This window comes from Anastrepha ludens, chromosome 3, assembly GCF_028408465.1.
Source record: "Anastrepha ludens isolate Willacy chromosome 3, idAnaLude1.1, whole genome shotgun sequence".
NCBI lineage: Eukaryota > Metazoa > Arthropoda > Insecta > Diptera > Tephritidae > Anastrepha > Anastrepha ludens.
In genome coordinates, this window is record NC_071499.1 from 33,169,114 (window position 1) to 33,194,425 (window position 25,312).

The window sequence follows — 25,312 nt, forward strand, 5'->3', positions numbered from 1 at the left end:
TTTCCAATACACCCCCAAAATCTCATTTTATGGCCATAAAACCGTTTTTCAGTAGGTTGATGTGAACAATCACTCCTAACTTCGCCAATTTCCATCCGATTTCGAATTTGTTTTTTTAGTTCGAAAGAACAAAAACAAGCCTTTTTGACAGTGTGTTGACATTTTTTCTGAAATGACAACTGACGAGACTGTAGACGGAAGTATTTGGAATTTTTTTATTTTTTCTCTATTTTTTCAACTTTGACATAATTTTTACGATATTATCCGATATTGAGGATTTTTTTTAGTACCCTACTGTTATAGTAAATTTAATTTTGCGTCAAATGAGCTATATTTGACTGTAATTGAATTAAAATTAAAAGAGTTGTGAGAGTTATAAGATTTTTTTTTTTTTTTTTTACTAATTTGGTATGTAGGTATAGCTTACGCTAAATGGGAATAAGGACGTGTTTTGATGTGTTATTATAGATACGTAATATTTATTGGAGTATATGTATACATAAGAGTACACTGTACTGCATACAACAGAACTGGTTAGAACTTACGAAAATATCTGACATATTATAGCATTTTTTTTCAATAGAAATATGAAAAAGCTCCCAAGTGTACCAAAGTTCACACTGTACATTGATTAACAAAAGAAGTTTGTTATTATAATTTAACCTTATTAAAACGTCAAAGTTTTATTGTTTGTTTCATTGAAATTCAAGAGATATAAATCAAAACGTTGCCAGAAAAGTCGAATTTCTGAATATTCTCCGATGATGTGGCATCATCAGCCTTATCATAAACCAGATGATTGTTATTTTTGTAAAACGGACGTAAACGGTCGTCATTATAAAACTCGAAAGCACATAAAGTATGCTGATGTTGCAACTGTTAAGAACCCCGTAGTCTTGGACGATATGATTGACTCAACTGCAAGTCATGAACTGAAAGAAGTTCAACTCATGGCTGATGATGATCAAACTGAAAACAATAAACCTGATGATGAAGAGTACTTTCCGTCTGGTTCTAAGTCTTCAGAACGACACATTGTATAAAATTCAGATTTTGAGACTGATGAAGAGAATGGCAAATGTACCGTACCATACTAAACTCCAAAGGGCCGTTTCCAATGCATTTTTAAGTTTGGAACCAGTTCCGTTGTGTACTGCACCGTACCGTGCCGTACCATACCGTACAGTGCTGCACTGCACAATACTCCAATAAATATTATGTGTTTATAATGATACTTGTTATCATTTTCATGCTTCGAAACGCATACCAAATCTCGTAGTAAAAAAAAAAGAAAAAATCTTAAAACCCACACAACTCTATTAGTTTTAATTCAATTACAGTCAAATATAGCTCATTCGACGCAAAATTAAATTTACTATAACAGCAGTGTACTAAAAAAAATCCTCAATATCGGATAATATTGTAAAAATTATGTCAAAGTTGAAAAAATAGAGAAAAAATAAAAAAATTCCAAATACTTCTGTCTACAGTCTCGTCAGTTGTCATTTCAGAAAAATTGTCAACACTCTGTCAAAAAGGCTTGTTTTTGTTCTTTCGAACTAAAAAAACAAATTCGAAATCGGATGGAAATTGGCGAAGTTAGGAGTGATTGTTCACATCAACCTACTGAAAAACGGTTTTATGGCCATAAAATGAGATTTTGGGGGTGTATTGGAAATTTCTCCTATACCATGTTTCTTAGTTTTACTATACCTACAAGTTGTAATAGGTCTCTATAAAAGTATATTTTCACTGTCGCACAGTGTAATAAATCAAACTCTACCTCGGTTTAGATAAATTTATGTAAAAACAACTGCTAATGTAGTGTGCACTCAAAACAAAACAAAAAAATCATGGTTTGGCTAGTTTAAGTGGCTGCCCCAAAGGAACGTAATTAGAATGTAAATATTATCTGTTCATTCTCATAGTACGCAGCTATGCAGTATTGAATTGGGGCGTAACGAACAATAAGAAGAGGAATGGCAGGTGGCCAAATTGTGATTGGTTAAAATTTTTGCTTAGGTGGACAAACGTCAAGGATGATAGATTACAAGATTTGACCTTCTTAGCAAAATTTATTTTAGAGGGACTTCGGCCCATTAATGGGAATTCGGGAGCAGAGATCTTCCTACTGATTCCACATACTCGTCCAATCCATCGTTGTTCAGAAGGCAACGAAGTAACATGAGCAGTGGCTGGCTGATTTTTTCTTCTAATATCAGTTTTGTCGTAAACAAACCGTTGTCACTACACCGGTTACGTCAGAAAATCAGTTGATTCCTTCAATATGGCTGAGGGCCGGTTAACTGTCTGCTGTTCGCCACATTAGCATTCTGTACAGCGTGAAGAAACTTTGCATGTTTATAAACGTCTATAAAAACTGTTTTCGCTGACGCCTGCTATTTATTCTGGATCTATCAGACGTAATCCGAATGGGTTGGTACGTGACTACCATTCGGAAATCAGAGAGAACGTAGGTTTGAATCTCGGTGAAAGACCAAAATGAAGAAAAAGTTTTTTCTAATAGCAGTCGCCCCTCGGCAGGCAATGGCAAACCTCCGAGTGTTTTTTTGCCATGAAAAAGCAAGAGTCGGCTTGAAACTGTAGGCCCCTCCATTTGTGGAACAACATCAAGACGTACGCTACAAATAAGAGGAGGAGCTCGCCCAAACACCCAAAAAGGGTAGACTCGCAATTATATATGTATATAACGGGTGAATTTTTAGCTATTATCTTTTTAAACAGTTGGTTTAAACAGCTGACGCACGTTTCGTGTTTTGTTTCACTGTCAAACATCTTCAGTTTGGTCTATAATTTAACCATGAATCGTCTTACAAACGAACAACGCTTGCAAATCATTGAATTTTAGTATAAAAATGCGTGTTCTGTTAAGAAAGTTTAAGATCCACTTTTTTATCGAAAAATTGTGTTCAGCGACGAAGCTCATTTTTGGATCAATGGGTACGTAAATAAACAGAATTATCGATTTTGGGGTGAAGATCAGCCAGAAGAATTGCAAGAGATACCACTGTATCCAGAAAAGGTCACAGTTTGGTGCGGTTTATGGGCTGGAGGTATCATTGGACCGTACTTCTTCAGAGATGCTGCGAATCGTAACGTAACTGTGAATGGTGAGCGCTACCGTGAAATGATATCCAACTTTTTTTTGCCCAAAATGCAAGAGCTTGACCTGCATGACATGTGGTTTCAGCAAGTCGGTGCCACATGCCATACAGCATGCGTAACAATGGACTTGTTGAGAGGCGAGTTCGGTGAACATTTTATTTCACGTTCGGGACCTGTCAATTGGCCATCCAGATTGTGCGATATAACACCTTTAGATTATATTTTGTGGGGCTATGTTAAAGCTCATGTCTATTCAAACAAGCCTGCTTCAATTAACGCATTGGAAGACAACATTAAAGCATTTATATATGAGATACCGGCCGAAACATTGGAAAGAGTATGCCAAAATTGGACTAAGCGGATGGACCATTTGAAGCGCAGTCGCGGTCAACTTTTGCATGAAATAATCTTCAAACATTAAATTATATGGACTGTACTATCGATTTAAAAAAAAGCTCATGCATTTTTCTGAATTTTACGTGTGTTTTTTTGAAAAACGTTCCTATAGCTCTTAAAAAATCTTAGAACTGACTGTTGTGGGAACGGACGCCTACGGCAGTCGGTTTTGAGTTATTCCTCTTATTTGTGGATTTTACTGCTGTCAGCGAAGAAGTTCTCCCCCCCTCTGTAATTTATTCGTACTCTAGATGTCGATCAACAGGTCGGTCTGCTTATTATTAGCACTCACCCGAAAGATATTTAATTGCTACATGTCTGCTTTAAAGGATATTTTAAGGTGAAAAAGTATTTCACCTGAACTCTTTTTGTCTCATGATGCACTTACTAAAATTTAATCCCCAAATTATAGGGGCAGTATTGACAATATGTATTCATCCTTGCTTTCAGATAGCTCAACACAGACGGTACGCATTGAAATGGGAAACGGTGATGATGTTGCGCTAACATGCAAACACGATGACGACCAACAAGTTTATTTTCAAAGGCAAACGTGGAAAGACTTCGACAGTACTGGTAGCAGCGAGAACGTATTTACTGATATTGTGGTGAGTATATGAATTGAGTATAACTACTTGATAAGTTTAATACTCCCAATTCTCACGAATGTAATGTCTACTTGACTGATTGCTCAGTTCAACTGCAATGCCAAGACAGGTTACATACAGACAAGCTAACTGATTTAGCAACGATTGACGTTGGCACAATGTCAACTTTGAAAGCAAAAACAAAAACATAAACACAAGTATTGAAAAAACCCCATAAAGTGTGCGTTATATCGCTGCATGAGGAGCAGTGCAACAAGCCTTACATACATACTATGCACATGATGTTGCCACTGCAAGTGCTTGAGAGAGTTTATATGTAGAGTTGGCTTCCTAAACAACTCAACAGCTCTGCAAGTTATATCAAGCTTATGCGCTGTCCATCTCCTATTCATATTACATTTACACAAGTTGTGTTTATATGTACAAGTATACGTAGATGCATATGTACTTTTGTGGTATGTGATATTCTCAGTATTGTTTGTGCATTAAATCAACAGTACACTGACCATACGCGGAGTCATTGGAAGAACAAAGTCAAGAGTACTTACGTTCATATATACTTGTATATATAATACAACAATAAAACAAATGAGCGCATTTAAAAGCAAAAAAAAAAAAAGCATAACAATGTTCTTCAGATTCAAAGAGTCTCGTATTGCACTCAACATTGCCGATAATATCACCACTTACATATTCACACATACACTGCGCGTCATTTGATTAGAGCAAGTCGTACAGCTTTATGGCGACATAGACATAAGTAGATAGGTGAAAGTAGTAGGTTGAAGTACCACTCTGATAGCACTAAAGCGCCGTTTTGATACCATTTGGAGTCCTTCTACAGGCAGATATCTACAGCCAATCAGAGCTATTGATGTATGGGAGAAGGTTGATGGAATTTTGGTTGGCTCACTGCCCCAAACTGTCGCTGCCGCCAAAACCGGAAATTTACAGAGAAAGTGCTCAACAGTATCCTTCTCTCAGTCCCCTTCTGCAATGGGCGTTAAATGATAAACCCAGCTTTTCTTCGTGTGTGTTGATCGTCCAATGACCGGTAAACACGGCTGTGAGTTAGAAAATTGAGTGGCGTGGTGCCCTCAAGACTTTCTGCGTTCTGCATCTGTTGTAATGGGGCCAAATGGTTCACGAAATAGCGCACAAATGGAGCTTCATCTTCTCTGCGCTTTCCAGAGAAATAAGTTGTGGAATTACCCTTTAACAATAGTCAGGGAGATGCCGTTGACCGGGTAGGAGGGCTCTGAGACCAATGCAGTCCCCTTTCTGGTAAGCTAACCAGCAATTCCACTTTCCTCTATGTGTCTATGTATAAAGGTCCAGGGGCTACGCCCTGGCACTGAAAGTTTTCGATGCGGTAGCAGTTGATGGTAGCAGACGCAGAATAAGGCTCCTTTACCTTGGAAAGATTAGGTGGAGAAGTACTTGACTTCACTTGATGTGCCTAACTAACGCCGGTTAGCACGAGAAAGAAACTTTCTGGCGCGCTTTGTTAAACTCATCCAAAATCGCTTTAGCGGTTATCACGCGCCAGTTAAGAAGAAGAAGTAGGAACGGATAAACATTGTTTATTAATAGAAATCTCAGCCAAGCATCCTTAAATAAACGATGAGTTAAATCGTTTATTAAACTTACGGCATGACTAAGCGCCATCACAATTGGCTACGAGCCTGAGTGAGTCCCATAGTGGACAACCGCCACAACCTAACCTAATAACCTATTAGACTAACGTTTAATTCTCGTCGCAGAGCTAATTTTATATTATATATACTTATACAAGTACATCAAAACATTTCGGTCTCCTCACCAAATTTCGAAAGAATTTAAAATTTTCCAGAATGCAATCCTGCCATAAAAGCTCTTGTTCTGCCAGAAAAGGTTGAAAAAGTTAGGTTATGGATATATGGATTCCCTGTTAGAAAAGACAATAAATGCAGAAAACCGGCATATATATTTTGTGTGATACGATAACAATTGCTAATCTTCAGGTTGGTTCATATAGTAGCTTATTTTTAAAAATGAATGAAAATACACAAAAATAAATTTTCCCAGTTTTCCAAGACCTTTTTGAAGGTTTATGGATCTATATCGCGAATGACTTGCTCGATATTGCCCTTAACGGCCTTCATCGGAAATGTATTGTTTGCATAACATCAGTCCTTCAAGGCACCTCACGAACAAAGTCGAATGACTTCAAATCGCATTTCCGAGGTAGCCAATTGACATCGCCGAGACGGCTGATAACACGATTACTGAACTTGGCGCACAAAAGATCGATTCTGCTGAAGTCGAAGATCGCTCAAGTCCATGGCTTCACTTTCCGACCACAAAAATCGTTCATCATGCCTCTGTGGTGCGCATGGTGTTGCTAATTATGCAAACCGGTCCAACATAATCGCCAAATTATCACTACTGAGGATGCATTGTATTTTCGACGATCACGTGTGGGTTTTTCGATCCTCAATTGCGGCAGTGTTACTTGTTAACATAGCCGCTGGATGAAAATGTGTTTTGTCAGAAAATATGATTTTGACTTCTTTTTAAAAATCATCTAACGATAGACCCACGAAACGAGTATTTCAACAGTTTTCGTGTAAAGGGATTATGGGTAGGTAATTCTTTAATCCTGTGTAACACAGGTCTTACGTGGCTGCTGAAGCTCTTCGGTTACAATAATAGGTACTGATTGGCCTACTATAACGGCATTCATGAAAGTGAGTTGAACTGCTGATTATGAGAATGGCCCAATAGTGAAACGGCGCACTTGGATGTAAATTCTAAATTTGTCTTTGAATTTCAACAGAAAGTCGGTTAAGATCGCTCTATACCGAGGACCATTGTCATCATTTCGAAAGAAATAAAGTGTTATTAATCGAATAAAACAGTCAGTCTTAGTGGATGCATTGATGCTCGGCCGAATAATTTTGCTTGTTGACACAGCCGTTGAGCCAAAATATGGCTCAATGATGAAACTCACGTTACGTATTCGCAGCTATGCTGGAATTTCGATAATATTTTTTAATAATTTCTACACGTTAGGCAAGCGTGAAATAATGTCTGATGAAATCGCAAACCAATTTTTATTTTTGCACTGATTTCTACATACCATAGGTCAGCTCTCTGAGAAGTGGCCCGCTTCATATTTACTTCCCATTAGGCGTGTGTAAGATCACCTCTCAATTACTTAGTTGTACTTTATTTCCATACTTTGATATTAGAACCATCCCAAATTTAGACTTTGGCGTTGTATTGATTCAGAAACTTTTTTTTACTTTTCAAGCCAAACTGCTCGAGAGAAAGTACCTACTTTTATTATAACTGGTGCTTGAGCCAAAAGATTAGCCCATTTACATTCGTATTTCCATATTCGTATAATTTAGATCCGCGTGACTTTTAACTATCTAATAAACTAAAAAGGCCACTCCGGGGGACATCGCTTTAACTCTAAACAAGAGATTCAACTTTAATAATTGCGTGAACTGAAAGCCGTTTGGGAAACTTAGAATAATGAATACGAAGAATTGTTGCATTTCAAAACGTTTCGAAGATATACGCTCTTATGAAATACATACACCTGTGTTCAAAGTAATAGCAGCGCAATGAAGTATCAAGTTTCAACTATTATTTAAGTTTTTATAAAAGTTAGCTCATCCTGCCATAAAAACGATAGAGCTCAAAGCCTTAAATTCGAATCTTTAAAAAACTTATGCAGTCTTACAGCCAATTTTAGTATAATAAACTGCAATAAGTAAGTTTGAAATCGCGCCAAAATCGCGATGATTTTTGAAAATTGTTTTGCCTACGTCATTGGGAATTTTCGTCCATATAAGGCACATGTCTTTTAGATCGAAGAAAATGCTCAACCCCTGCGAAAAATTGGTCAAGCTGCTATACTAAAATTGGTTATAAAACTGCATACAGAATTTTTCTAAAAATTCCGAATAAAAAATTTTGATATATTTTGTTATTTGTTAAATTTTTGTGAAGTTTTTTACAAAGTTTGGAGCTTTGAGTTATATGGTATTTGTTGTCGAATGCACTACACTTTTATAGAAACATAAAAAACAAATTAAATACAAAAAACAGTGAAAACTTTGGTAATTCATCGCGCTACAGTTATTCTGAACACAGGTATAGATTCGAGATACTTTGACCCTGAGTAAGTCCTACGAGTTGGATGTCAAATTGTCGCGGAGAGGTAACACTCTAGCAACACCAGGTTATTTTTTTTATTGCACTATTATTTAAATGGGCGCCGTAGCCGAATGGCTTGGTGCGTGGCTACCATTCGAAATTCGGAAAACGTAGGTTCGAATCTCCGTGAAACACCGAAATGAAAAAAAAAGTTTTTTCTGTCATTGAAAAGGCTGCATTTGTGAAGCAACATCAAGACGCACGCCACAAATAGGAGGAGGAGCTCGGACAAACACCCAGAATGGGTGTACTCGCCAATTTAATATATACATAATACAAATCCACAGATTGCCAAGGTATTCCACTTTATTTTTATTTTTCTAACATCCAAATGTACCCGTCTGTCCGTTATTACGGCAGCTACTTCTTAAACGTATGGATCTTCAAAGCGCCTACCCGACGGTTGCTTTGCGTCTCGTTAACTAAACCTTTAAATTATTTTCAGTGATAGTTTTCCAAGCGCCTTGCAAGAGATAATGAGGTTCAGTGCAACACCAGATTGAGACCGATATTTTCTCTACTGTTTGTAATGTGGCTTTTCTCTGCCTTAATTGAGTGGCGCGGTGTGTATCTATTAATCTTCCTCATACGTACATATAAACATGCACATGTTTGTCATTGCTAAACGCTGCTAACAAGAAAGAGTTGAGTTAACAAGAATTGTAATAGCTTCATTTTTGCTTCGCACTGCCACTCTTTATTCGATGGCATTTGTGAAATCCACAAGGAATTCAAATTTTACGCATAGGATTGGACATTCTCACGTTTTCAAAATACGTTTTAAACGTCTTCGTTCGTTACCATATTTCTGATTGGTTTTTCGCGAGAATTTGTTGTCACCGATGTTACATTTACATACGCGTGTCTGCTTGATTGATTTAATTAAGACTTGTTGCCAATTGTTGGTGCGAGTTTTTCGCACAAGCGCCCCCAAAAGGTAGGAGCACATGTCGAACAAAGTCTACTGCGTTGTCAAGCTGCATATGTACACACAAACGGTTGACAAGTTACATTTCCCCCTCAACTGCATACATATGTACATACATATCTACATGCATGTGTTGCAAACAATTTTCCCTTTATATGGTCATCTTTTTTCCTTTACCGCTGTCACGTGTGCTCTTATATTTATGCGCCAATCACTCAACTTGGCCGCGACTTCAAGACGTAGTACTATTTGTTTTTTTTTTTTTGTGTGGCGACAGCTCGTTTAAAGCGAATTTTCAGCGCTGTGGAATTCTTTCATTCCTGTAATGTCACTGACATTTTCCCTCATTTCATTTCATTTATATTTTAATGTAACACTTTTGTGTTTTGTGTAACTTTCAGCCAATTGATAACAGGATGAGTATCCTTTTGATAAGCAACGCAACGTCACAATTCTCCACATTCAGCTGTACGTATCTGAATAATAAACACATCGATGAATCGGAGTTATATGTGGGTGAGTAGAAACTTCTAATAAATATGAATTTACCATCATTGCATCCAATTTACACCATCACAACAATCTCTGTTGGATTTTTTTATAAGGCATACCATCATTTGATTTATAATAAATAATAAACAAATTATCGTATGCGGCTTCCTGGCGCATCAACACACAATGAACCGTGTGAGAAGCAATCAGCACCTAGATCCATTCTTGTCCTTTTAAATTTGATTTGATTTTGAATGGGCACTTATTGAAATATTAGGAATCCGGGGAATAAAAACGAATTTTCTTTTGCCGCAACCAGTCAAAATATTGCTTTAATAATATTTTGCGGTAGTTTATTAACAATTGAACGTGTGCTAGTTTCTCAATATTATTATCGGAACTCCAATTTTAACATAATTTTGTAGTTCCGAATGAATTAAAAATTAGATGGGACACCATTCAAAATATTTTTTATTAAGGCGTTCGTAATCACCTTTCGTGTGATATCAACATTTTAATATCTAATTACACTGTGTAATTAGTTTTATCATAGTATTAGTATTTTCTACCCTTGAAACCATTAATTAACTACCTCGCATTAAAAATTAGTTGGCAATGCCACTCAAGCATATTTTTTAACTAAGGTTTTCTTAATCCTCTTCGTATCTTCCCATATCAGAGTATTTAAATCAATTTTGTAATTAGCTACCATTTTTGCATTTAAAATTAGTTGGCAACGCCATACTAACATATTTCTCAATTAAAATATATTTAAATCAATTGTGTTATTAGTTATCAATTAAAGTTAAACATTAATAGTTGGCAACGCTGTTCAACCATACTTTTTAACGAAGATTTTTGAGTCCCTTTCGTTTGAAATCTATATCAGAATTTTTAAATTAATTTTATAATTAGTTACCATTTTTGCATTAAAAAATTGTTGGCAATGACATTTAAAACTTTTTGGACTAATGTTCTCTTCAACCTCTTTCATTTGATTTGATACCTATTGTATATTAGAATATTTAAATCAATTTCGTAATAAGATACCATTTTTGCATTACACATTAGGTGGCAACACCGTAGGAACATATTTTTAATTAAGATTTTCTTGATCCCTTTCGTTTGATACCCACATCGGAATATTTAAAAAAATTTTGTTATTAATTACCAGTTTCACATTACATTAGTTGGCAACGCCATTCAAACATTTTTTAACTAAGATTTTCTTCAACTCCTTTCATTTGATACCCATATCGGAATATTTAAACAAATTTCTTAATTAGTTAATATACAATACCATTTTTGCATTCAAAATTATATAGTTGGCAAGGCAAACATATTTTTTAACTAAAGGTTTCTCGTGGCCCTTTCGCTTGATATCCGTATCAGAATATTTAACTTTGTAATTAGATAGGTTTTCTTTTTAGACCCTTCCGTTTGATACCCATACCGGAATATTTCAATCAATTTTGTTGTTAGTTGTCAATTTTGCACTAAAAATTAGTTGGCAATGCCATGAAAACATTTATTTAATATAATAATTAAGGTTTTCTGCAATCACCTTTCATTTGATATCCGAACGAAGCTCAAATAAAGCAAAAAGCATTGCATTCAGCGGTCTAGCATTTTTTGAGGAATGTACTCTCGAAGAGAGATTCAGAATTAAATACAGTGTGGTCCAGCTGAAGTACAGGGTGGTAACGGGTTCCGGTAACGATAACGTAGAATCAATTGTCGTGTTATGACACCAATCACCCTTTTCCGCTCTAAATCTTGACTCGCTTTGCGCTTAGAGAAGTTTCAAAGTATAATATTTTGCAAGTGAGTGAAACGAAGCCCTTTTTTTACAAGAAGCTTTGGTCAAAATACTTCCTACCACACTTATTTGCAGGTAATACTTGTGACCATTATGGGCTGCTGTAGCCAGGTATGTGCACACCGACTGCAAATTGATCTTATCAACCGTCACTGCCGCATTTACCGCTAGAGAGATTATTTTGATCAACGGTGTGACACAGCTATGACACTACCGACTATTTATGGAGCGAAATAGTAAAATTCGCGTAAATGGTCTTTGGTCAAGCCATTTCAACAATGCATATTTTGTAGCCCAAGTTTAGTAATCGCGTTATCAGCCGTGCCAACTGTTTGCTCCGAAGCTGTGATTTTTGTCTATTAGTCTGCGACCTACTATACGTACCCTAGAGAGCATTAAGAAATGTATGCATTACTGGAGGCTTTTGGATTGTCAGAGCAAAGCATAATTTTAATTTTGATATGTACATCTCAATTAGTGTTGTCCTTGCTCACTTCTTAGCTAGTAAATTATTTTATTTATTTATTTAATATATGGAAAATAACAATAAATTATTATTTTACAATAAAAAAAAAAAAGGAGCACTAGCTGCCAGGGCTTACGGCTCATATATATATATATATATATCCTTGTTTTCGTAAAATTTTCAAAATAGCCATCTTTTATAAACTCAGTCCTCTCATACAATGCTTCTTTAGTGCTTTTAAATTAAGCATCAATTAACAGATTATCATATTCCGCACGAATAAAAAAAAAACATATTTTAAAATTTTTAAATATATTTTAAGGTACTCCCCCCACACCAGTGAAGAATTTTACCTGCAGGGGTCACAACTATCGCAGCATGACTTGTGAATTTCCTATACCACCAAACAACATACTACCAAAATATAATTTAACCTACTTGGTGGATGTAAGTATGGCTTTGCGATGAAAAGTATGAACGATATGAAAATTAAATATTCCTATAACTATACAGTTTCAGAGAGATTTAAAAAATTGTGATCTAAAATTTACTACTGAAAAAGGTATTTTGGTCCTTAATACCACTTTTTATGCAAGCAAGTGTCCCTACTACCCCACCGGAGATATCTACAAATTCAATTTGTTTACGAACAACGTACTGGGAAATTTTTCAGAGGACTTTTCAATTAACAATCATGAGTGTGGTAGGTAAAATAGTTACACAAATGTGTATATATTTTATCATAAATAATTGCGTATTCTGTTTTTTTTTTTATTTCAGTGATACCGCCAAAATTGAATATTTATTCAAAAGATATAACTTCTAACAGCGTCAGTTTGTTTTGGACCGATTATCAGAAGCACTACTACAGACTAGGCGTTCTATATGATATCTTTGTTAAACCTATTTATATCGATGGGTATTCTGTAACTACTCCCTGCCGCGGTTTAGAATGTAATATGATACTCAAAAACCTCACCTATGCGAATTGGAATTATACATTGACTGTGCGTGCACGTGTCAATGCCACAACTTCTACCTGGAATGAGCCAAGCATTGTTACCTTCTTAACCAATCAGAGAATACCCGATCGTGCGCCAAAAACAATTGTCGGTGGCTTTTATATTCACTACAATTCAGCTGAGAAAGAAATAAGCCTATACTGGGAAGAGTTGGCGCAGTATGAAGAAAATGGGCATGGTTTTCATTATAGTATCCAAGAGTTGGATTTGAATGGAAAAGTGTTGTAAGTATGAATAGATGATTTAGATGATCTTATAGTAACAAAATATTAAACACAGTTGTAGTTTATTAGAGACTAAAGCCAGAAAACATCAAAAATAGAAAAGGTTAGATCGCTGGAATAACAGTGCTTGGTCACTCCTAGTTCCTAGTTATTTCAGTACATTGAATCGACTTTCTAGGGAACGATGTAATATCAACAAGCAATCAACTGCATTCATTGCGTGTCAATTAGTTAACTCTCTCTCTTTGATCTCCAAACGTGGAGATAACTCTTAGTTAATCTTGATGACAACACTTAGTGGAACACTGGATTAGGCAGGGTTTATTTAAGGATGATAGATTTACAGGGTTTGCCTTTAACTATGGTGAAAAAGAAAATTGTGAGGGGAGCTTCGGCTGCCACGTCACTTGGGAGATTGGGCAATCGAATTCTGTAAGATCATTTCACATGTATTCACACACTCGTCCAATCAGTCGTTGTTCAGACGGCAACGAGGTGTCATTGGTTGATTTTTTGCGTATGTAACCATAACCGTTCATAACCAACACAGTCTCAGTTTGTTTGTAAACACATCCCAGCCCATCAGCCGATTTTGTCAAATTCATTCAGAGCCGAATAACGGTATGTTAAGAGCACATCTCTAAAAATCTTTTCACCATGGGACCGGACGAAGTACCTTCTATGTTTTAGACACTCTTTGTTTCCAGACATTGATTGTTGTTGTTATTGAAGGTGTATGCAACATTTGCCTAAACAATTTTCAATGGTGCTGGAAACCTAAAGGCACATTTGTACTCGTCTCTCTCCGCCGGCAGGTGAGCAGAGGCACGCCGCAAGGCGGGGTTCTCTCACCATTCCTCTGGATCATTGTTATCAATGACTTGCTGGAGGAGCTGGTGAGGAGGGGCTGTAGGGTGATTGCCTACGCGGATGATGTGGCATTAATTGTTAGAGGGAAGTTTATAGATACCCTGTATGATTTAATGCAGGGATATCTGAACGTGGTTGTTCGATGGGCAGCAGATTGCGGCTTATCGGTGAATCCTCTTAAGACGGAGCTCGTCCTTTTCACGAGGAAATATAAAATACCCAGAGCTCAACTCCCCTCGATGGGGGGCGCTCCGCTGGTGTTTTCTGACAAGGTGAAGTACCTAGGTCTAATCCTTGACAGTAAGCTGACGTGGAAGCCCAACATTGAGGAGAGAGTAAGGAAGGCAACAATCGCCTTGTATGGGTGCAAAGGCGCAATTGGCAAAAGGTGGGGCCTCTCGCCCAGAGTTGTATTCTGGCTCTACAATACCATAATAAAGCCAATTCTGTTATATGGAGTCACTGTCTGGTGGAACTCACTGGAGAGGACGACATCAGTTAAAAAGCTAGAGAGAGTCCAGAGGTCTGCACTCATTGAAATCAGTGGGGCGCTTCGAACTACTCCTACTCTGGCGCTCAACGCAATGTTAAATGTGGTACCCGTAAACATCACAGACATCACAGGCAGAATTGCCGCTGCTCGTACCGCAATCAGACTGAGGGGCTTGGGCTATAAGCTCAACCTCACATATGGGCACTCAAGCATCCTCAGAAACTTTGAGTTCATCCCCTCGTCGACGGACCAGTGTGTGCCTTCGCTAAGTCCTAGTGGAACTTTCTCCACCCATATTCCACCAAGGGAGGAGTGGACCGGGGGCAACACCTGGGGACAGGGCCTCGTTAACCTGTTCACGGATGGCTCGAAGTTGAACGGTAGGGTTGGAGAAGGAGTATTCTGCAAAGAGCTCCCCATCAAACTCAAATTCAGGCTACCAGATCACTGCAGTGTGTTCCAAGCAGAGGTGGCCGCAATTAAAGAAGCAGCTGACTGGCTACTTACTTGCGTAATAACTGTTAAGAAGCCGATAGCCTAGGGCTCCGATAGCCAAGCGGCCATCAGGGCCCTAGGCTCTATTATGGTGCATTCGAAGCTGGTCAGGGAATGCCTGGTCTCACTCTCGATTGCATCAGAATTCTTCGACATAAAGATAATTTGGGTACCTGGTCACAGTGACATTGCAGGAAACTGCGAAGCCGACGAGCTGGCCAGACAGGGGACCTGTGAGGCAATGTGCCCGCGAAAGGAGAGGATCGGGATCCCCTTGACAACCTGCGCTCTACTCCTGGCAGGATGGGCTATGCGCCAACTCAGTGAACGCTGGGCAAGTACACGAACGTGTAGGGTCGCGAAGTCCTTCTGGCCACGTTTGGATAGGAGGCGTTCGAGGGATATCCTGGGAATGACAAAATGTCATCTCTCAAATTTCGTGGGCATCATCACGGGGCACTGTCCGCGAGGTACACATGCCGTGAGACTCGGAATCACTTCGAGTCCTTTTTGCGTCAGCTGCATGGAGGATGAGGTGGAATCATCTCAGCATATGCTCCTTAGCTGCCCAGCCTTCGCGGGACTAAGATTCAAGTATCTTGGTTCTCATTTCTTTTCTGCGCCTGCTGATATAGCAGGCGTTGATAACAAAAATCTGATGAACTACATCAGCAGCATAATGAGGTTAACACAACCGCGGACTAGTCACCGTTCGTAGTCCACAAACACTCACCACTCCCCCCTCCCTCCCCTTCCTCCCCCTTCTCTGTCCTTAAATGGTATCACAAAGGACGAACCAAAATATTTCGTCCAAGTGGGCCCTACTCTCTGGGCAACAATTATAACCTAACCTAACACATTCAATCGTCAACGTATAGGTATAGACAAAAAATATATGTATGTGTGGTATAAGGAGAAAGTATACAATATTATAAAAGTACTCAGATATATCTAAATATCATATAAGTCTCTCCCCCACTTCTTCAGACTTTATTTCTTTATAAAAATGTACTATCTTGACAACTCGAGCCCCGTGGACTACAGACTACAGTCGATAACTGGCGATTTAGTCAAGCATTTTTTAATCAACCTGAAAAAGCCAGACTACTATAGTTGGCTTGATCAGAGTGAGTCCCATCTGCGCCATTTATTTTGGTCACAGGGGAGCTCTTCAAATTGAAAGGTGACTTTCCAATATCAACTTCTCGGCAATATCGATTCGGCAATATGTATGTTTGTATATTATTTTTGGTTTGTATTGTAGTAAGTACTGTTATTGACGTCCATGTCCATCTTCATCTGTGTACCAGAGTACTCGTATTTAATTGCCCATCGAGTACGCAGTAGCAACCCAATTCGACTTTAGACTGCTAAAAATATCTATAGTCTGCAGAGGCGCCTATTATGCTAGATTGTTCATAAGTAGATAGAAAGAGAGGAACCTTTGAGTTGGCCGACCATTATTTTTTTTAAATTTTTCCCTTCGGTCCAATGGCGCAGTGAAAGAGTTCAAAATCTTCTTGACAATGTTTTCCTGATTTTGTACAAAATTTGGCTTGGCGTTAGGCATCTATTTGCAAAATGACATATAGTTTTGACTACTTTAGCCAAATGAGCTGACGTTTATTCTGGTAAAAACATTATTTTGTCATTTCTGCGATCACTATTAATCCTTTGCGGTCGTATGTCTATTCACAGCCACCACAGTAAGGAATCATATTAATTTTATATGACTGGCACAATTACGTTCTGGATATTTTAGCAGGTTAAACTCCTACTTATCCAGAATTAACTCCGACATACCAAACATATGACCGGCATGTGAAAGCACCCCGCACGACACTTACCACCTTTTCTCATGCCCTTTAAAACCTACTCATCGAATATCCCTCTCTCTTTGTACCCAAACTGTCGAAACTGCATGTTTGTTGGGCCTACCTTTAGATGAGCCAGACGCAAACAACCGGTTATACACCCTACACTGACGGGGCTTCTATTACTGTTAAAACAACAACTAATTTTATACTGTATTTATTCATAGAATTAATAACTCTTATTTATCCTTCATAACCTCACATGTTATGTATCAGTGCTCTTTCAACGGAAAAATAATTCCGATCAGTACGACACCCGTGTATAAATTTAATACGACCGCAAACGGTTAATGAATATCTTAAGACCAGGACGGCATATTCAGCTAAACTCGACTTTTTAAACATGGGCGCGCTTATGCTGCGCTCGCCGCCTAAAACTTTCTTGGTTATTGCTTTTAGCAATACTGGCTACTTTAGCAGGTGACTCATACTAGTGAGAAAATGTTCCCGCGATAGTCATTTCTACCTTACCAGAACGACCCGGATATATATTCGACTAAGGTTTGTTAGTTCAGCAGCATCCCCCAAAAATACGAGTATATGGTAATTTTTTATATTACTGACCTCACAATTGTCGTTGTAATACTTCGTTCGGGATTTAAACTTCAACTAAACTTAAATGCTTTCTTCTTTTATGCAGAAACTGGAAAACAACTAAAGAAACATCAGTCGTCTTCTCTTGGTTGGATCAGCCTAGAGTTTATGAAGTGCGCGCTGTAAATGCATTGGGTGCATCGCAAGCTGTGAGCAGAATACGAGTTGACGTACCCAGAACAGCAAATGCACCACAAAGAATCGAGCAGCTATTACATAGTAATGGTTCACTTGTATTAACATGGCAGCATCCTGCTGACTTTAAGCAGCAGCCGCCAAGCAATTACACTGTATTTTGGTGCCAAGAAAAGTTGCTGTCGCTGACGATGTGTAAGGTAAAGCAAATGAGCAAATTTTACACAGGGCCATATAAACTTATGTTCATACATATCGACCAAAATAGTAAACTGTCTATTGTTTTTCTCGCCCCATAGGGTTCAATGCATTTCAAGGTGGTCGATAACAAAACAACAGAATTCAGTATAGACTCAGAGGATCGCACACTTATAATGGCTGTTGCAGCTAATTATCCAAACTGGAGTACTGGATTGCACTGGAAGACATGCTATGGTGCATTAGGTGGCAGTTTAGAGACAGTAATACCCGAAGCTGTAGCCACATCGGCGACGAATATAGCTTTAAGGTGGCGTTTGGAAAAAACTTGTATTAAGGCGTTTAAAGGCTACAACATTACCTATTGCGAAGTTCAAACTATAAAGCAAGCGCATTGTGATTCTATGAACACACATGTTACATTGGAGAGCCCGGGAATTAAACAAATCAATTTAACAAACTTGAAAGCATATTCCTTGTACCGCATCACAATGCTTTTGTATGCAGAAGGCGAGCGGAGGAGTCAACCCAGTGAATTTATATTTTGTCGCACAAAGGACGCAGGTGAGTTTCTAATTGTATTTCACTTTTTCCAATACCCCCTATACAGATTTAAAATATGTATGCATATTTGATATTGCAGCGCCCGATCCACCAACAAACGTGCGCTTTGAAAAAGCCTCAATAACAAGCAATTCGGTAAATATTTTATGGGATGCGCCGAAAGTAACCAATGGAATGCTTAAAAAATATACTGTTTGGTAAGTGTGGAGCAAATATAATATGTTTTACCTTCCATATGAGTATTAATTGCTTGTGTATCGCTTGATTAACTACCAGGCGAAACAGTAAAAACTACACCACAAACATAGATATTCCTGTGTGGAACCTCACCGAATATGGTGGCACGAACATCTCATATAAACTGGAAGGTCTCAGCAGCTATTCTACCTACGAGGTGTGGGTAACAGCGTGGACATCAGAAGAATCAAATCAAAGTGCATCATTGGAAATCAATACTTTAATTGGGAGTAAGTAGAACTTTGAACTTATCTATCAGTGAATGTTTTTTTGTCTGCCAAATAATATCTGCTGGAAGATATAATATTGACTGCTGAGGCGTGATCGCCATAAGGAAATGTGCGAAGAATTTATTTTCATAAATTTCAATAAGACCACTTTTATTTATTTTATTTTTTTAAGCTTAGAATTGTTAAATAAACAAAAAGATAACGCAGCGCTAGCAACGGAGGTTTTCAGCTTTCTGGTGAAGAATTGCTGGTTTAAATACGTCGTAGAAGATCAGAGTCCTTCAGAAATTTATAGATTTTGAAAATATTGGAATCGGAATGGTTAATTAGTAGCGATAGTGCATCATGACCGTCAAAATTCTGATGTCTTTGTCTATCTAGCCACATTGTCGATTAATGATGGTAGACCTGATTCTGCCAAGATGTTTTTTATTGGTGAAGTAGGAAATGCATGTAAAGATCGTCGGACAGAAGACCACTTTCAGTTACGTGGCTTGATTATTGCTTTGATTCAAAAGCCGAAGGGGCATTCACCAATTGTCTGATAGATGAGATATATTTCTATGCACTTTAGAGCTAGTGTCAATTTGTAAGGAACGATTTTTTGCAACATCGCTACTAGCAGATCCGAATTTTATGTAAAAGTCTAAGAAAATAGTCCCTGAGAGCAAAGCTCTAAAGTGAATTTTGCATCCTCCAAAAATTTTAAAATGAGATAATTATTTGTACCTATTTAATTTGTGCGAAATTGGTGTGGGAGCTATGGCTATGAAGATAAAAAGTAGAATAGCGACACATCAAGGGAGAGGTTTTAAAGGATAGAGAGAAACAGGTGGGGTGAGAATTCATTACTCTTCTGCAAATACCTGCTCAACACGAGCTCATCGGCGCTCTCATTTATTTCTATTCATTTGTGCCCTGTTATCCAGTAAATAGTGGACTGCCCATTTTCGCAGAGTTCATCCATTTTGGATCTGCATTGTTGAACACATTTCGAGTTATTATTATTGATTGGCTGTTTGTGTACTGCGACCTGAAGCGATCTAAAATGCAGCCATGTAGCCTACTCAAACAGTTTTAGGCTGTTAATAAATCTTAAAACTGTTGTAGGCTTAATTTCTATCAAGAGGTTTGCATCTGTAGCCCCATTTCAGAGGTAATTTAGTCTGCGTCGTGCCACTGCTGGGCAGTCGCCTCTTTGCAGAGTCTAGAGGAATCGGTTTCTATCGCACCTACCTTTTTCATGTTTCATAATTAAGTTTACAATGTCCTGTTAGTAGTTCAGTGTAAAGTTTTATGTCCTTTGCGAATTGCTTCTGCTTTTATCCATTCTGGATTTATGAGTCTTTTCGACTGCCGCATACCCGATTGGGCTCTCCAGAAGTCGATTAGGCCTCGTTGCTCCTGCTCACGTAGAAAGGCACATTTGAAGCTGTTGTTTACACCGCAGAAAGATTCAGGACCTATGAAGGGAGTGTTTGCCCCCTTTTTCGCTAAAGTGTCCGCGATTTCAGAGAGAATGTTAATATTTACACCGCGCGTGCCTCTCCGTAGACATTCTCTGGCACACAACTCTAAGGCGTGGACCTCCGACAGGAAAATGGGCGTGTTTTTCCCCATTTCAATTGCTTTTTTGAAATGTGGCTCCTTGTCCATTTTGGACCCATCAGTAAACCACACCTGTGCGCCCTGTTTTAAGGATATCTGATTGTTTCTCCACGCTGAGCGGTCACTGATGACCGCTTTGAGTTTCTTGGAGAATTCTAGTTTCCTTTTCATCTTGTCGTGGACTGTCAGGCACGAAGAGTTCAGGATTGAACCCAGAATTCTTACATGTCCTGTAAGATTGCCTTCTTTGAAATGGAATAGATTAAGAGCTGCACTGATAGAGTGGAATGAGTCCAGTGATCATTCCTAAAGCCGCTGTGAGCTAGGTTCGCAATGCTCCCGTTACGCTCAGACAGGCTATTCTGCATATCTTGTTAAGTGTTATCTGAGTCTACTTTTGGCCACCATACCAGAGAGGCATATAAGATAATTGGCACTATTAATGTCTTAGTTAGTCGAGGTCCAAGGGTCCATAATTACTTTAAAAGGCGCTTGGCTATCAATGAAAAAATAGAAATGGATATCAACTGAAAAATTGCGAGCGGGCCGCGCACTTTTCGAACAAAAACATATACATATATTGCTTTGATAGAAAAATAGTAATTTATATTATACAATTTATGCCGCCGTTACTATTCCTTTAGGAACTTTCACAGCACGTTTAAAAAAAAGCACAATTCTTTATTAAATGTTGGCTAATTCTTTGTTTTTACTCCATAACTAGGACCATCAGCACCACGCGATGTGGAGCTCAGCAGAAATGGCAGTTATTATATGTTCAAGTGGACTGATCCCGAAATGCCATCCGGGCGTGTAGAACTATACGAGCTGAAATTCTTTGAAGGCGATAAAGAAACGGTGTCATTAGTTCAGCGCGGCTCAAAATTGACACACCAATGCCGGCTGAAATATCCCGGTTGCACTGATGCAGTACAAAAAATGGAAGTCCGTGCTATAAATGTGGTGCGAGAGGAGGAATTGGATAAAACTGCATTTCCCATTAAGGGGAAGATAGTGCGACGACGGCGCTACAGCAATCCTGCGATCAGTACAAGTGCCATACATATCCAAACAACAACGAGCGCAGAAAAAAACAATAACGATGCCGTACTGCATGAAATCGTTTTCCACCAAAACGATGATGACGCTATGGGTGGATATCACGAACGTCAGCATTTTGATTGTGAACTATTAGATGAAGATATCACAACAAAATTTCCCAGTACCGCTGGTGTGAGATGGCTCATGTCAGCACCAGGCTCTTCGGGTTTATTCAATTGTGAAACGTTTCCCTATGCCATATTGGTGGCTTCATTGATTTTTGTAGGCATGTTCATTGCTACAATCTCATGGTCCTACAATTTTGTGCATCGTCAATTGGGTGTTCGTGTCAAATTCCCCGATCCAGTTAACGATCTGATAATCATCAGTACAAAAATACCAGACAAGTTGGCGGATAATAAGCATGAGGATAATTTATGCGATCGGTCTATGAATTTTGACGCTTTCAGACCATCCAAAGAAGCAGCATATTTGCTCAAGTACGGCACTACCTTGACGCCTAGTAGCAGTGAAAGTGGTGTACATGGTGTTGGTGGGGCGGATAGTGTTAGTCGTAGTAGTAGTCGTGAAGATGTGGACGACGAATGCTTTGCACAATGTGTGCCAAAGGATGAACCTACGTCGTCCGCGAGCACAACCACTTTGAATGACACGAGTCTCTCGTCGCATCAAAATTCGCCATTGCAACGGAGAAGTGAACAAATTCAAGCGCCAACAAGAAATGATGGTTATTTATGTATCGAACAAATAACCGGCACTAAACCACAAATGAACGATGACAGTTGTTCTTCCAGCGATTCGTCATATTTGCCATTGCATTCAATTGCGCCGAAAAGTCCACCAAATACAGCGTTGACGGCGAGTGATGCCGCAAATGTTGAAAATACCATTGCTACTAGCCACACAATTTCAGCACCAGCAAATTGTATATCGACGACCGCCACGCCGCCGCCTACAACTGCGGTATCTACAGGTGCAGCAAATGCTGCCATTTTTAGCAATTACTTACCACATAACTTTCTGCAAGTAAACACTACTCAACCACAACCGAATCTTTTTACAAATTTTGCGCTCGCAACGGGCGACTATGTGCTACCCGATGTGCTGCCTAAGGTAACGTAAATTGAAATTAAAAGAAAAAAGTTTGAAATTATATTATTTCACCTATTTTTTTATTGGCTTTCAGATTGCAGCATCACATACTGCAACCAAAAAAGAAGAAAATGAAGCTCCTCAAAAGCCATTGCAGCAGCAAATAAATCCCATAGTTTCTTACGGTTATGTCACATCTGATTTTTGGTCAAAACAAAATACAATGCAATGAATTTAATCACAACGAGGTGTCATTGAAAATTTAATCTAAGAAATGCTGCCAAGAAGAAAGACAAGCTTAGCTATGACTAAGAGTTCGAATATGTCCGAGTGCTGCGCTGAAAAGCATGGAAATGCAAAAATTCAAACCAACGCACTAAAGGTCATACTTTCGTTCAGAATATATTAAAGAAAACTATTCATTGTCAATGCATTCGTGGTGAAACTAGCAAAGCCAAAGGCTTGACAGTTGATGACGCTTCGATTTGGAAACTCATGCGACTGATTTATTATTGTTGTATAAACTTAATTAATAGGTAAAATATATTTGGTAAAGAAGAGAATTGAATTGAAGAAGTATCGAATGTTGAATTTAAAGGCTTTGAGATGAACAAAATTCCAATGTGAAACAAAAGATTTTTTATACTCATAAAATTAATTTACTTGTAAATATGTACATAACATACATTCAAACATATCGATTTAAATACGCATAAAAATATATTTATTAGTGCAAAGTTCTCGTGCATGCAAGCGAAATGTGCTTTTACAAAAGTTCCTTAACTTTTTTCCGTAAATGTAGACTCTTTCACTATTTTAAACATACGTACATACTCATATGTATGTATGCGCTTATATAGATACACATAAGTTCAAATTAGAAGCATCACATTTACAATTGTTTAGAGGGATCATAAGATGATTTTATTTAGTTTTTAAGGATTTAGTTTTTAAGTGTTTCATTTAATGGTAAAAATTCGCATTTTTGTTATTTTCTTTCGAAAAACTTTGCATTGAACTTTCAATTTCCTTATTTATATTTCATGGACCAAAAAAATTATATTTAAATGTTTCTAAATTATTATTTCAATAATTCATCCAAGGAAATTGTGTTCTTTTAAGCAATCCAAAAGCATATTGAACAAGTAGCAACAGAAAAGCAGCTTATTTGGTGCTTTTCTATTTATTTGGGCTCTTTGCCGTTTTGAATGTTTAGCCGATCTCCAATTTCACTGAAAGTCCCAGCTTTAAGCCGACTCCGAACGGCAGATATTTTTTATGAGGAGATTTGCATGACAGATATACACTCGGAGTTTTGCCATTGCCTGCCGAGGGGTGACCGCTATTAGGTGTTTCACGGAGATTCGAACCTACGTTCTCCGAATTCCGAATGGTAGTCACACACCAAACCATTCATTTACGGCGCCCGAATGATGAGATGTTTAGATTACTCTAAACTGTTAAGCTTTGTAGATATATTAGAGATTTTGACATTCGAGCGACCAAAAGCAAACACAAAAAACCTTCCTCCATAGGCACAAAAAACAAAAACAAAGCACATTAGTCCTTTTTTTTGTTTTGCCTAAAGGTACTGTTCAATGGGCCTTGGCAATACTAATTTTTTGTGCAAAAATTTTTCATTTTCTTAAATACAGCTTGTTTTTTGAAAAAGAAGTTAATCAAAATCTGTGGTTAAAGAAAATTGTTCTTGTTTTCTACATAGTTAATTTGAAAGTATTAAAAAAAAAAACTCAAAATAACAAATGAACCCCTCTAACCTAAACCAACTCATCTAACAGCGTTTTCCCTATTCGAACGTCGTTGTTGTTGTAATAGTGTAAACATTCACCATAAATGTTTGAGGAATAATGCTGGAGTTGATCGGATATAAATCCTTGTATCAACCTAGGCATGACTCAGTAAAGGTTCTACAACATTAACAACAACATACTCCCAATCGCTCTCGCGACAGTTGGTACTACGTAACCGGAACCAACCGGATTTATATCCGACCAAGGTTTGCCACTTCAGCAGCATTCCACGTATATATATGGGGAATGTTTATGCTGCTATAACTGCAACAACAACACACTCAGAACAATATTTTCTTTAATACATTTCTTTATAAATGCTCGGCACACAACAGGAAATTGTCAAGGCTAACCTATAGAAAAAAAAATTGTATAATTTTATTTATTGTTCGCAATTCTCATGGCATTTCTATGCATTCGCTATACATTTTTCGGAATGTTGTTGGAGTGACAGCACTTCATCGGATATATGCAAACTCTGGTCGTTCCACTAACATAGACTCTCGAATATCTTAGAAGCGATCTCATATTTTACACAATTGTGGTTGCTACAACCATTATCGCTATGAACGATTTCGATTTTTGTAAATCCTGGAGCCGCTTCAAAGGCTTTTTCGCAAATCATTTACTGCTTTTTTATTGTCAGTACTTGGCTGGAATCCAGACTTCTAAACAAACATTCTAAAGTCAACTGCTTTGAAAATAGCTGCTTGCACTAATCATTACTTATTTTTTGTGGCGCTCACGTTTTTGATTAAT

At 38.0% G+C, this 25,312-nt stretch overlaps 1 protein-coding gene across 6 annotated transcripts in view; it reads left to right on the top strand.

The window, feature by feature from the left end:
* Positions 1–22,980, top strand: part of LOC128857367 (cytokine receptor-like) — an 83,253-nt gene extending 60,273 nt beyond the window's left edge. For all 6 annotated transcript variants that reach the window (XM_054093095.1, XM_054093097.1, XM_054093100.1 and 3 more), the window contains 11 exons: positions 3,973–4,130; positions 9,669–9,783; positions 12,367–12,491; positions 12,558–12,747; positions 12,825–13,290; positions 17,663–17,951; positions 18,051–18,513; positions 18,593–18,710; positions 18,790–18,980; positions 21,313–22,763; positions 22,837–22,980. In XM_054093095.1, the coding sequence (XP_053949070.1) occupies positions 3,973–4,130; positions 9,669–9,783; positions 12,367–12,491; positions 12,558–12,747; positions 12,825–13,290; positions 17,663–17,951; positions 18,051–18,513; positions 18,593–18,710; positions 18,790–18,980; positions 21,313–22,763; positions 22,837–22,974 (3,704 nt within the window). In that variant the 3' untranslated portion in view covers positions 22,975–22,980. The remainder of the gene's footprint in view (positions 1–3,972; positions 4,131–9,668; positions 9,784–12,366; positions 12,492–12,557; positions 12,748–12,824; positions 13,291–17,662; positions 17,952–18,050; positions 18,514–18,592; positions 18,711–18,789; positions 18,981–21,312; positions 22,764–22,836) is intronic.
* The last annotated feature ends 2,332 nt before the right edge of the window (positions 22,981–25,312 follow it).